The sequence below is a fragment of the Semicossyphus pulcher genome, unplaced genomic scaffold, assembly GCF_022749685.1.
Source record: "Semicossyphus pulcher isolate SPU_LCO1_2020_fin unplaced genomic scaffold, fSemPul1.0.p SCAF_28, whole genome shotgun sequence".
Lineage (NCBI taxonomy): Eukaryota > Metazoa > Chordata > Actinopteri > Labriformes > Labridae > Semicossyphus > Semicossyphus pulcher.
Genome location: NW_027211702.1, coordinates 2,463,699 through 2,478,086, shown reverse-complemented (window position 1 = coordinate 2,478,086; position 14,388 = coordinate 2,463,699). Strand labels below are relative to the sequence as shown.

General features: G+C 41.2%; 1 protein-coding gene across 1 annotated transcript; it reads right to left on the bottom strand.

The window, feature by feature from the left end:
- Positions 1–243: 243 nt before the first annotated feature.
- gtf3c4 (general transcription factor IIIC, polypeptide 4) lies at positions 244–11,447 on the bottom strand. Its single transcript, XM_069677299.1, has 5 exons — positions 11,133–11,447; positions 6,730–8,484; positions 4,072–4,202; positions 3,532–3,620; positions 244–495 (listed from the first exon to the last, which is right to left on the bottom strand). Exons 1-5 carry the CDS (start codon positions 11,445–11,447, stop codon positions 431–433), a joined length of 2,355 nt encoding a protein of 784 aa, XP_069533400.1. The 3' UTR covers positions 244–430.
- Positions 11,448–14,388: the final 2,941 nt, after the last annotated feature.

Here is a 14,388-nt window from a genome sequence, read left to right as displayed (position 1 = left end):
ATTTATGGTGTCCTGAAGTCCTACTGAATAATAGAAACCTCCACATTTGAAACTTTGTTTCTGTGCACTCTTCTGCAAACACTGCGCCTGACTGGGAATTAATTTTAGACTCGAGAAAATAAAGAAATCTGTAAAGTTTGAGTCCAAAATGTTTTACCTCAGTGAAATATTAATTTAAAACTGAGGCAGGGGGAAACGGTCTCTGTGCACACTTTGTAGGCTACACTTGTGAGGAAATGAGAGTTAGAAGAGATAATCAAAGCATTTTATTTGCACTTTTAAGATAACAATAAAAAGTAATACAAACATTAACAAAATACATGAAATAAAAAAATGGTTGCAGTGATTTCTGACAAAATTGGACCCTGCGTCAGAGCGGGAAGCTCTGGTGGTCGCAGGGAGGCCCTGAGGTTCCTCCAGTCATTCAGCTCTAGATCATCGGCGAGTCGCAGAGCGTGCAGGGCGCCGCCAGGATCTTCTTTATCCAATCTGGATCTGTGGGGAGAGAAAACAATGCAGGCTTCACACTACTGTGTGTGAATATGATGGGAGTCCAGTTCTTATAAAAGTCGAGACAGCAGAGTTTCACAAAGCATTTCCTACTACAGCGACACAAGGTTTAATACAAACAGAGATTAAACACTCGTCTTGTAACGCCTTAATAAGACTTTGGTGATAAATGAATTGACTTGAAATTGTAAAAATGCAAATATGATATAAAGTTGTATCTTATTAACCATTCACTATAAACCGAGAGAAAATCAACAGCTCATTTTGCTGTTTAGAACATTTTAAAAGGGCTTTGTAGGCAGCTCCCGTTTTGATTGGCCGCTGCCTGCTTCCACACACAACAATGATCCATGTGAAAATCAGTGATAATCTGAGGAGGAAGCAGAAGCACTGACTGAAAAATGGTCAATAGTTGGTAAATGACTGGTGAGTTGTGTTTGGTATCCATATCATAGTTAGCAGTTAGCATACACATGCAGCATTAGCTGAGATGCTCCTATTTGTGACTCAACACCCGCCAATGAAAATAGATCACCAACAGCCCGTACTTAGCACCCACAGCTAAAAATTGACAGCAGTGGTCGACATTCATACTGGGTGTTAAAAGCAGCTACATGTTACTATTATTATGATAGTTTGTGTAATTCTTTGTGTTACATGATACGTTTCCGAGCTTAACAACACCTGATTCAAGATCAGGAAATTTACCAGACAATACCTAGGATCTGAATTGAAACTAATTTATTTTACTTAATATGCTTAAAATGCTATTGTGGATCGATAGATAAAATAGATAAAGCCACTGTGTTACATATTCTGTCCGAAAAGGGAGCTTTACAGTAAAAGCAAACCATTATTGGAGAACAAGTGCTTTAAAAACCAAATATAGAAGAAGGTAGAGATCTGTAAGATGTTGTGAGACAGGTGCCGGGATGATGTTGATTTTGACAGATGTCAAAGGTGCACAGAGCTGTCAGTCTTTAGCTCAGATAGGCTGGAATGACGAGGAGAGCCGTGCCTCAGGCGCTCAGGCAGACAGATAAAGACCTGGGATGCTTGTAGCAGCCAGATGAAGCCGATCGTCAAACACTAGGAAGAGTGCTGTGTTTTCCTCCTAACCTTAACCACTGCAGGAACCACACTGCCTGCACTTTACCTTTGTTTGTTTGTGTGCTTGCTTGGCATTTTAAACAGCCAAACAAAACCACGGGAAGGCTCATTGTAAATCACAACGCTACTCAATAATTTCTTTAAAAAACTTTATGCTGTTGGCATCATTAATACCAAGATGGATTCATTGTGTGTGGGCATACCTGCTGACGTTTGCTTACTAACTTTATCTCACATAGCCAACTGCAGAGTGTAGATAGTTAACTTTCCTTTTCTGATTGTTGTTAATTTTTGCCAGAGACCTTCAATTGCTTTTGGGGATCAAAACAGACCCAGAACTGGCATGTGAAATAAACATCATTGTAATATTGTGGTTTTAGCTGGCTGATGTTCGCTAATGCTTGTGATGATTTGCTGGTTCGCCGGCTTAATTTGCCGTTTGGTTACAAAGCACAATGCCAGATTCATGTATTGTATTTACGTTAGAGCTAGATGGCGAACCTTAGCATGCTTGCTAAAATTATGACCAAAATACTATCTTTGTGTATGTCAGTTATCTAGCTTGACAATAACTTCCCCAGCTTACATGAGAAATGGTCTATTAGACAATATCGCTGCATTATCTGCCTAGGCTATGGTTAGCCAGCTAGCTGTAAGCTGGCAACAAGCTACCGTTAGCAAACAAGCAAATGTTAGCTTGTTTGCTATCGCAGACGATTTGCCAGTTAGCCAACGTAGCAAAATACCGTAGAGTGGATGACTGCAGTTCACTCAACGGCCAATGATGTCACTAACAACGCAGATTTTTGAAAGTTACAAAATGCACCTTTAAGTAACCAGATTGCATTTTTATTAATTAGACGGAAACATCAACTTTGGCACAGACGGCCCACTCTTCAGCAGCTGCTCTAAGTGGGCCACAACGCGTTTTCAGGTGTGTCAGAGCAGAACAGCAGATCTTTAGGACAGCTGTCCTCTACGCCCAATTCTCAATGAAATGGTACTTGTACCCATTCCTGATCCACAAATTCACTTCATGATAACAATGGAAAAAAACAGCATTTCAATTCTAGACATCACTCTCTGTGCTAGCCCTTAAATGTATCTGACAAAATCAATTTTATGCTTTCTGTCTTTTTTCAGATTCCATTATACATCTGAGAATTGGCCAAAATCAGCCAGAAATGTCTGACAGGTCAAATTAATATGATGGATTCCAGACTTAAGAGGGTGATTATAAACGTCACTCAGAGCTTATATTTGCAGGCAGGAAGCCAGTTTACTAGTAACCTAGTTTCTGTTGTGCAGATTTTGGATGAATAGATTTAGAATAAGTTATTCTTATGTGTAGTGTATTGATCCGTTTTTAACCAGATACCTTCCCTGGTCTGAGTCTAAGTTATAAGGTGGATGAGATACCAGCCATACGTGATACTGAAGATCCATGGCCTTTCTTCAAGAGAATTTAGCTCATAATTGCGTTTCTCTAACCGCCTTTTACAATAAAAGAGACTTGATATCTTGTTTACATCATGGTCAAGAAATTAGGTAACTGCAGAAAGTCAACTCCAACAGGATTACCTAAATGCATGCAAAGTGCACACTGAGCTGGGATGAACCAAAGTGAGTAATACAAGTACATACAAGTACTCATTATTCCAATGCTATAGTGAAAACGTAAAACCTGCCAGCTTTCTGACCATTGACGATATGCAGTATAAAACTGCTAATTTCTACAATCATTAACGTTTTTAAGTAGGATTTTTTCGACACATCGTGACCCAAAATGCCGAGCGCTGATCTGAGCGGCACAGCGGGATGAAGGCCGACGTTGAAGGTGACAGGAGGGGATGGCTGATGGAGAGTGAGGCTGTGAGATGGAGGTGGAGAGAGATGGAAAGTGGCGCTTACCCTCAGGCTCTGGCAGTCTGGCGATGGTATCCAGCAGGAGGCAACGTCTGAACGTCAGCGTCTGGCAGGCTCGGTATGACAACACACACCTGGAGGAGACCGAGGGGAAGGCATTAGAGAGGTGGCTGGCAGGGACAGAGATATGCACATCCACACATATATACCCACACACAGACAGACAGACAGAAAAGTAGAGCAGAAACGGCGCTGAGGTACGACTGACGGGCACAGATTTCCCTCTTGGTGCCCACCAGAGTCACTACGCTCCAGCTAGCGAGAAACGGGAGAAATATTTGACTGCAGATATTTATGAGACGATGAGACTGGTGCGTGGGTAAATATCAAAAGGTGGGAGGCTTGATTACAGCTCTGTGAAGATAAATAAACCGTCAAAGAAGGCATTTGGCATTAAGATTCCATTCATGTCCCGTCAGGCTCAACTATGGCTTCTGAACCTGCAGAGTATGCTTAGGCTAAAGCTAATAAAAACAATCTTTAGTGGATCAGATTTGAACTTGTGGAAGAGGAGGATCTCTGTACCTGAGCCACATGTGACCGTTTTGACAGACGGCTTGTTTGTGGTCCGAGAAAGGTAGCACCTCCTGACACAGGCTGCAGCGCTCAGCGAACGACTGCTTGTTCATCTTCTTCTTGATGTGGCCAATCAGGACCTGAGAGGGAGGACACACGCGCACACGCGCACACACGCACACACGCACACACGCACACAGCAGAGGTTGTAAGTAGAGGGAGACACAATGTTTACTTCATTTTCTCCGGAGGTGTAGGACTGATGGTAGCAGAGAGACATAAATAATAAACAGTCATTAATGAAAGACTTAAATGGCTGTAATATGAGTCAATGAAAAGTACAATTTTAATTATTTATATTTTTTGTTAGAATTATTTCTTTAAAAAGAAAAACTTTTAACTTGTAACTTTTGCTTAGCAGCATCGGCTGTGGAACTCGTCTACTAATTGGTAGATTGGCAGTTTGATACATTCACACTCCAAGCCTTAGTGCTCAAGTCCCATTTATTGGTCAGATCAAATTTTTTTTCTTAGGCTGTTCACATTATCTTTAAAATGTCCCATTAACGTTACTAATCATTTATCTTCCCAGGAATTTTTGAGCTCCCTTGTCTCGTAGGTTCCTGGGGATCGTTGCTGCAGACCACCTGCTGCTGTGGACCTGCTCCACTCAGACTGCTACAACTAGTGATTTCAGTCATCCCCATATCATTATTATTATTTTTATAGTTGCTAATGCTGAGAGTAGACCTGTTGACTTCAACTGTTAAAATTATTATGAGCCTTACATCATTACTATGCTGTTCTTGCTATTTCATTATTATAAGCGCTTTATCATTATTATGCAGTTCTTGCTCATATTTCACATTTGTTCCATTATTATTGCCATTGACCATAAGTATGTGTCTGTTGTTAATGTAGCAAGGACATATGTTGTTGTCGTAACAAGAACATATGTTGTTGTTGCTCTCTTTGCCTGTCTCTATCCTGCATCTCCTTCTATCCTATTTTCGGCCCATCCAGTCGAGGCAGACGGCTGTTCAACATGAGTCTGCTTCTGCTCGAGGTTTCTGCCTGTTAAAAGGAAGTTTTTCCTTGCCAATGTGCCGAATGTTGCTAAGTGCTCCTCATGGTGGATTCATGTTGGGTCTCTCTTTAAATAACATAACAAAGAGTACAGTCTATACTTGCTATTCTTGTAAAGAGTCTTGAGATAACTTGGTTATGATTTGGTGCTATACAAATAAAATGTTATTGATTTGATTAATTATCAGCTCGTCAGTCATCTGTATAGCACCTAAAATTGCGCTCATGTGAACAAAAAGTTCTATACAAATAAAATTTGATTGATTGATTGAATGTGGCCAATATCAGATTGAAATGTGAACTGGTCACGGTCCTGATCTGACCCGCATGCACAAAAGAACAATAACAAAGACTACGCGCAGCACGCTGTCGTACGTAAACAAAAATGGGTGCCATGGAAGTCAGCGTTACGGTTTCATGTATATATTGATGTGACATGGAAGCCAGCGAATTCAAGAGCAGATGACAACGAGGATGAGGAGAAAGAGAGCCACATTTTTAATTATGGCTTTTTGTGGAGCAATGGCTGCTTCTTCAGTACAGAGGTGTGTGAAGATTCTTTCCTTGTTTATATTTATAGTTTGACTCCCGCCAGTGAAGAATTGTTACGAATGTCGATCGAGAGTGACGTAAAAGTTGCCGGAATTCCGATTTGTCAGTTCAGACTGAGGTCACATTGCAAAAAATCATACCTGTATCTGATTTAGGAGCACATATGAAAGTGGCCCAGATCAGATTTGAAACCTTCAGACTATGTGATTTGTACTGTTCTCACTGTGATGAAAAAAAACAGACCTGAGTCACATATGAGCAAAAAAAAAAATTGTGGATTTGGGCCACATTTGCCGGCAGTCTGAACGTAGCCAAAGTGTCCTTGGGCAATACAGTTAACCCCAAATTGCTCCAGGAGGCTAAGCCGTCAGTGTGTGAATGTATGTGAATGATACTATACGGTCGGCTTTGATGGTAAGCTTGGCACTTTGCCATCAGCGTATGAACGTGTGTGAAAGTGTGAATGTGACGGAAGACTAGAAAAGTGCTATACAAGTTATGGCAGGATCTGGATACTCACCATGTTTCATTCATTAGATCACTTATGCAGAGGAACAGCAACAAACTAAACTATCACCACAGCTTCTTCTCTTTTGAAGCAGGAGCTACAACGAGACTCTTCTAGTGATAACAGCGCTAGCATCAGTTGCAGTCGAGAGGGTAACGCAAGGGTTGTAGTTTGTTCCCAGTGGAATTCCTTAACAAGATTTGTCCTTAAGCTTTTTAGTGTTGTTTTTTCTCTAGCTTTTTTAAACAGATATGGTAGTAATAATGGTCCATAATAATGATACTTGATATTTTGTTATTGAAAAATGTAACATTTCTAAGGGAGGACCCCCAAACCCTCAAATAAGCTAGTGGCACTTTCTTAACTGGTTCGAATTCACTCCCTTCCATGTGCTCTTAGTGTATAAGTACAGCTGCAATATGTTGGATTGTATAATTATTAGCACTTTCAGATCATGAGCATATATCTGATATCAAGTCATATTAAAAGATCACAGAAAAGTGAGAGTCACTGAGTTTTACCTCTGAAGCCCTGTCATTAGAGTCTCTGGAGAGGTACTCCATCAGGCCACAGGTGGGGATGCTGGTGTTCTGAGTGATCCAGGTGTTAAGGTACACCACCCCCAGCACCTTCTTTATGTTTTCTCTCATCAGGTGCGTCTCCACAGCATTGATCCAAGCCTGCACCTCCTCCATCTGCTCCTCCCGATTGACCTCCTTCTCCTGTTTCACGTCAGCAGACTCGACTTCCTCTTGTGCAGTCTCGTCCGCATCCTTTCTGTCCTCCACCTCCTCCCCCTCCCCGTCCTCCTCTTCTCTTACAAACACCTTGCTCTCGTCAAGTGAAGGTTTCCAGCGGTGATCCGTATGAGGCTTCTGCAGTGACTGGTAAAGTATTCGCACCAAAAAGAGCTTAAATCGCCAAAAGTATAGTGAGTCTACTTCCTGGATCTTCTGATCAATTTCCTCCTGCAGTGACGCAGGGATGCACTTGTTTTTCAAAATTTGCCATCTGACAAGATCAAGCAAATCAGCCATTTTGTACAAGCTCTGTGTGGGCGACTTGAGTAGAAGTGCTGCTGCCTTTTCTGGTGTTTTCAGGGTCACAAAGTGAACCTGGTAAGTTCTGTTTATTGGATGAAAGCCACCAACCATACCTTGTGCACTGACAAGCGCAATATACGCTCCATTACGGCTCACTGCTATCCCGTGTATCCTCCTCCCCGTTAGGTTCTCGGGTTGCAACATGTCCTCTTGTTTGAAAATCAAAGTGTTCTCTGTAAATGTAGGTGTCAGCTTTTTTATCAAGCCGTCCATGGAACATGTGTACACTGCAACGCCTTGTTGACTCACTGCTAACGAGACCACAGGGAGCGAGTGCAGCCCTGCTACATGAGAGTTGTGAACATTTAGTCCGGCCGGTGAAATCATGAGCAAACACCAGAAGACGTAGCAGCCGCGAGAGGCCACGATGAGGCTGCAGCTGGATTTCTGGATGGGGTGGATCATCGGGACACATTTGATGTTTTCAACAGCGATCTCGTCGCACTCCTTCCACAGGATGACGGGGTGACGGAGGGTGAAGTAGCCCTTCACTCCCGACAGGCTGACCGGCATGATCTTGACGGGTCCCACCTCGCTGCCGATGATCAGCCCGCTCATGCGACGATCTGCGTTCTCATACTCCCACCACGCCAAATCACTGGGTCTCGTCACTCCTGATTCGATGACGTCATAAAACATGACATCTGCCCCGTTTAAAAAGGGCAACACAAACTTCCATAAGACAAGGTCACCGTTTTCCATTAAGACGGCGAGGAGAACCATCTCTATGTCTAAGCACGTGTTGTCTGGTTGAACCTGTTTCATCGTGTAAACACTCGACCACTCCATTCTCAGAGGAGTCTGCATACGGAAACGTCGACGCAGCTCTTCAAAGTCCAGCAGGTTTGCCTCCGGAGGCTTGTTGTCTTTTTTGGCGTAGCCTCGCTCCTTTAGCCTTTCACTGTACTTTTTAGAGAGATCTACCAGCATGTTCCACTCCAGACGCTTATGGCTGTTATGAATGGTGAGTCTTTGTTCAAGTGTTAGGCAAGCGAGCAGACAGCGCCCACTATAGTCACATCCTAATGGAGACCAACTAGCGTATTTTATTCCTTTGTGCACTCCTACCGATGGGTTGATCACTCTGTCCGCCAGAAAGTCTTGCCTTACTGTGGGGTCTGGATGTGTGGAGAACTTCTCTGTCGCTTGAACTAGCTCTGCTGCAGGTCCCACCTTAAATTTAAAACAGCAATATTTAAGGTTAAAGGTCAGGTTTAAGGAATTTCAGCAAGCATCCAAACAACATGTGAAACAATATATGCATCTGGATTAACATACCCCTTTCCCACCAAAATTAGCACGTTGACGCAGGTTTTTCAGACCCGGGAAGACCCTCTAATAAAAACCGATTGTCTCTGTTCCCATTGCCAGTGGAGTACGCTTCTTTTCTGCTGCGTCACCGCCTGACATTACAAACGCGTCGGAAACAGGGTTAGTAAACAGTGAAGATGTTATGGTGGTTAGGTCTTTATTGTATCTATTACTTGGCTTGGCTTGGCACCAACAAATTTGGAATGATGTTCGAGCACTGCTTGGACGGAGACGGACAGAATTTGTAGTTGAGATGACAAGGAGTTGCAGAAGTTACAGACGGAGCATAGCATCGTGCGGGAAAGGGGACAGAGAATTTTTCTTGTTTTGTTTTTTCTCTCTCTTTTAATGTGTATTTTGTGTATATATATATATATATATATATATATATATACACATCTATGTACGGTGTCCTTGAGTGCCGAGAAAGGCGCCTTCAAATACAATTTATTATTATTATTATTATTATAGAGATTAGCGTGTCGACCCGGCGGATTGGCGGATTTTTTGACCAGTGGGAAAGCTGCTTGAGAGTGATTTTAGAGGGGAAAACTTCACAGATTTCCTATATGATGGTCGATACAGTAAATATTTAGGTTGGAATGGATATGGACCTTTTCTGTGTATACTGAGCAACAATTGTGCAAATCTAAAAGCCAATTCTGACAGAATTCTGTGTTGGATACGGCTCTATTAAATCAACACCTGTTATGATAAATCATGTACAGGTAAAGTGATGATAATGACAGAGGATGGGTGATGCAGCAGTACCATCAGACAGACTGAGTGAGGCGTCTTGAGTGCCCTTGTCATTTGCTCCCTGCTCGGTAGACTCCCTTAAATGATTAACTGCTTGTGAAGCAGTTAATCATTTCTATAAATGACAGCAGGAAACCGACTTTGCCTGTCTGCCACTGTGCTTAGTGGATTATAAAATTCAGCTCCATCCAGTATTGTATCTGCCAAGTGGATTTTTGGAGTAGAGACGAACCTTTAAACAATCATGTTAACACATTAGAGCAGCTGTTCAGAGAAAGATTCACTACAGCCAAATTGTTTTTCAGTTTCCTTTTTTATCAACATTTGTTCTCTATAACATCCACTGGTGCCAAACTAATAGCACACAAGTGAGTAGGAGCTTAGCTGTGTTTCAGAGCCATGTTTGCACAGGTTGCTTAACAAGTCGATAAATAATAGTGACTCACAAATCTCAGCTGTAATCACCTACATATTCTTTAGATGCACTTGTGTCACTTATCAGTAGTGGTTACATTCATATGTAATGGCACCTTGACATCAAAACTCAACCTAAAATTGTTTTCCTGTTTAAAATGAGTAAATCTCCCTGCACTAAATGCTTGACTGATTGTTATTTCACTCAGATGTTTGCCTTTAAGGGACAAGGTTTCTGATTTTAACACAAGTATGATTTGAGCCGATCAGGGGTAAATTTAAGTGAATTAGGTGGCACTTTAGCATAGCAAGTATCCATTAAAGGCTAGCATGGTGCTATTGAATTCTGTATGTTTAAACGTTTCCTTTTAATAGAAAAAGCTAGGTAGGGACTTGGACATTGTTTGGCATTTACAACAGGCTTTAGAACTCATAGTATTCATAGGCAAATACAGTGACGGCCTCTACTACTATTAATCATTGTTGGGCCACATAATGGCATTTAGGTGAAAATCTGTGCAAGACATGTTATAAAAATGTATCTTTCATATGAAAAATAGAAGCATATTCATAGATGCTGCATTTTCAATGAGGAAGACAGAATAGATGTAATTTAATGATTTTAAAATGGAGACCTCCTGACAGACACTAATTACTATTCAAAGCAGAGGATCAGGAAGTCTTAAATCATGTCTGGAGGGGATCTTAAAGGTTTTCTTTCATCTGCAGACAACACCAGACTTATCTCACTGATGCACTAATAGATTCTGTCTCATACCTGTTTAATATGCTACAGTAATTAAATTGTAGTGCTTGATTTGGTGTCAACTCAGAGTTTACATTTCTACAAAACCAATACCCCTCACAGCAATCATTGATATTGCATCACAGTTACATCATCTTTTAAGATCCCAGGTAGAGTTAAAAGTTGATGAAACTCATCTGATAGACTCAGAATTCAGAATAACTGTGCAATTATAAATTGAATTATCCCAGTTATTTTGGGGGGGTGAGGCTGAGTCTAGTTCATGAACAGGAGTATGGAAATAAGAAACACTTTCCTTTAACTGCTCACCTCTGCAAGCTGGAGAGGGAGGGGGAGCTAACTAACTCAGCAGTGGGCTGCAGTGGTTTGGATTTCTTAATACAACCTAGGAGAGCATGTACATATGTTTTATCATGTGTTTGAGAACACAAATAGCAGCTTGAGCCTTTAGTATCATTGTTTACTAGTTTAAGTTCTGGTGTTAAGCTAACGTTCAAGCGCTACCTGGATCAATATGATTTACTTTAAGAAGTGCCACCCCCTGCTAATTTCGTGAACATTAGAGGATTACCCGCAGTTTGTAAACATCCGTCGGGACAGGGATTGAGGTCCGGTGCAGCATGAGGTCCTGCTTGTTGCTGTGGACATCGCACACCAGCTCCATCACCGACAGGGAGCTGGTGGTACACACGGCCAGGCGGTGGTCCTGTGACCACGAGAGAGGCTGCAGCCCGCTGACCGTGGACAAGAGCGGGACGACGGGGTCCCGCTTAAGCGGTACATCCTCTGGGCTGATAAGTAGATCATCATCGGCTTCTGGCTCCGTCTTAATAACAACATTTCTAGGTAGTGAATTCGTCGAATCTGACGGGCTGGCAGCCGCCATGTTTTCAGTGTGTTGGAAGTGACGTAGGCGAGCGCGCAGCGCGGGACGAAAGGAAGGAGGGACTTCCTCCGCAGGGATAAATAGTGCATTGTGCGTTGTGATGAAAAAAATACATTTAACTTACAACTTAATGAGCATAAAATCGAATCCACACATCTATGACAGTTTCAACCAAAAATAGTTTCCATTTAAATTACATGTTTTTATTGTAGAGATTATTTATCAGACTGTATTACTTTTACAGCATTGTATTTTACTCTTGATAAAATGTCAGCTCCCCTATCGATTTATGACTAGGTTGTCATTTTAATCCAAAGCTTGCTACTGGAAAGGGTAGCCTGCTTAGGGACAAAAGATAGGTATACTCTGCTGCAATGGAAATGTGGGTTATTGGGTGACAACCATGTCAGTTAGGCTACATAGGCTACCAGATAAATAGGCCTTGGCGTATGTTGGATGTAACTATGACATACATGAAACTTTTATTCTGAGCCAACAACAGAATCTGTAAGAGCCATGTGCTAAAATGGTTGAGAATGTTTGAGAAGATTGTTCAAAATTAAATGTCCTCATCAATTACTTGTCTAATTGTATAATATTATCATGCACAGATTAAAGGTTGACTTATAATAATATGTTCTGTTTGTTTCCAACCCATCCCAAGATAAATTTGTGGATACTTAATGATTAAAGAGGTAAATAAATACTAAACAATCTGTCACAAAACATATTAATTTTTTCTGTGCTATGCTTTTCTTGAGTATTGGATGCTTTCACCTCCTCAGATCTTTTAATCCTATTCAAAATGTAACAATCTGAGAAGTTAGAATCCCTCTTGGTGGAGCTGCTCTAAACTCAGGTTGACACTACTGTGATGAAGGGACTTTTATTTAAAATAGTCACAAGCTTAAATTGGCATCCACTTTGTCTCATATTGTAGTTTTACAAACCTGATTGTAAATAAATTCATACAGAAATGTATTTCCATTGGAAAATATCTGTCATTCTATGTCTCTTTTCTATACTTCTTATACTCTAAACAAGCACATGCTGTCTAAGAGCATGTTCTGCTCATTTAATGTAAGGAGGAGATAAACATGTGTTGGAAGACGTATTCATCTTTTTCACAAGTAAAGACCCATGTGCTTGTGCAATGTGAAAATATTAAAGAGGTGTATATTTTCTATTTACAAGGTGACTGTTGCAGTGTCAGAAAAATATCATTGGATCAAAAGTTAAGTTTATCATCTCTGATCTCTGAATGGGTTTCCTCTGATCTCTCCACTTCACTTGAGTGCCAATCAATCCGACATAACCCCCCGACAGGCTGTCAGCATGCATTTAAAGTAATCACAATCAATAACAGTGTTCAGATATATTAATGAGTGTTGTAATAACCCATACATACCGTGCCTGTGGCGTTTATATCTTCAACATGAACTGTATCTCATTTTATCCTTGAATTGCATCATGTTTTTGTGAGCCACAAACTGTAGTTACATCTTAAGAGGAGGAGAGAAAACATTAAATTCTCCCCACTAATGAACTGTGACAATTAAGTTTAACTGAATTAAACTGAAATATCACTACTTTGAAATCCAACATTTATATATTTGTGCCATCAAATTTTCAATGTTAGCTTTGGAATACTTGTCTCTTGTAAATTCCTCTTCCTTCGTAATCAGACTACTTGAAAGCAGTGAAGCCCTTTTGGCATACTTTAAAATAAAAAACGTTATATTAGATTTCAAATGATCTCTAATGACATATATTTTTGTCTTTCATGTAGAATTGTGTCTTGAATTTTGCAAAGCCATTATGTTTGAGAACAAAACAGCACACGCATCTGTGGACAGTGTGTCAAGACTTGCACATCCTTGTTTTAATTAGATCAGATTAGATTAAACTTTAATGATCTCCATGGGGAAATTCTGTAATCTATGTGACAAGTTCACTCAGAGACGGTCGGTCTGTGTTTAAACGACACTGACACTCAACAATGACATATTCACCACTCATAGAAAAAAACAGAATGAAGCCAATCCTTGACAGGGACGACATCAGTCAAATCATCGTCACCAAGACAGATCATTAATTGTAATATTTCATCGTTAATTAATTGAGATATGAAAACTGTCCCTCTGCAGCTGATGGCTCACATATTTCTCAGCATGCTTTGTGCGATGAGTCACTGGTCGCTCCTGGATGGGTCAAAGGTCAAGCTGCTGCAGTGTGATGCAGAGCTGGAGATTCCCCGGCAGAGAGTCATTTGTTACAGCCCTCACATGAAAGCTCCTCTCGCAGTAGCTGCCTGACTCTCAGCAAGATGACAGCGGGATTTCAACAGGCAGAGTTATTTGTCACAAAACAAATTGTTACAAATCTGTGAGACAAATATAGAATAGCGCGCCCACCATGTTTTAATCTCTCATTTTTCTGTCTTTTGTTTCGATAATCGAAATGAATAAATGAAGGGGGACCATGGTATGTTTCATTCTTAATGAAGCGTGTAGTGAATGAATATTTCACACACCTGCTGTGTGTCTTTGGTGGGTTTTGACTGGGGACCCAATCCCAGGCCGGGATGTATGAATGTTAGATTAAACATTCATCAAATGCTGTCACAAAAACTTTATCCTCTCCTGTCAAGCACACATAAAGATGGAAACAGGCCCCTGCGCAGGCCAAAGTAGCCCAGCCATGCTTGAACCTCAGCCTTGGTTTACTTATAGTGTGGTGGTGGAATTATTTAGGCTGCACTGCAGTCATGTCTGAGGGTGTATAGGTGATGTTGTGTGGGGTTTATGGATATGGATGGGGTCAGGCTAGGTCAATCCCCTGCATCTCTAATATCCACCTGCTGTATTGTTATTGCCTGCAGCTTCCTCCTCAGCCTTTCAAACCTCAGTAGACCACATCCTGTGCTGTTTGCTCGCTCAGA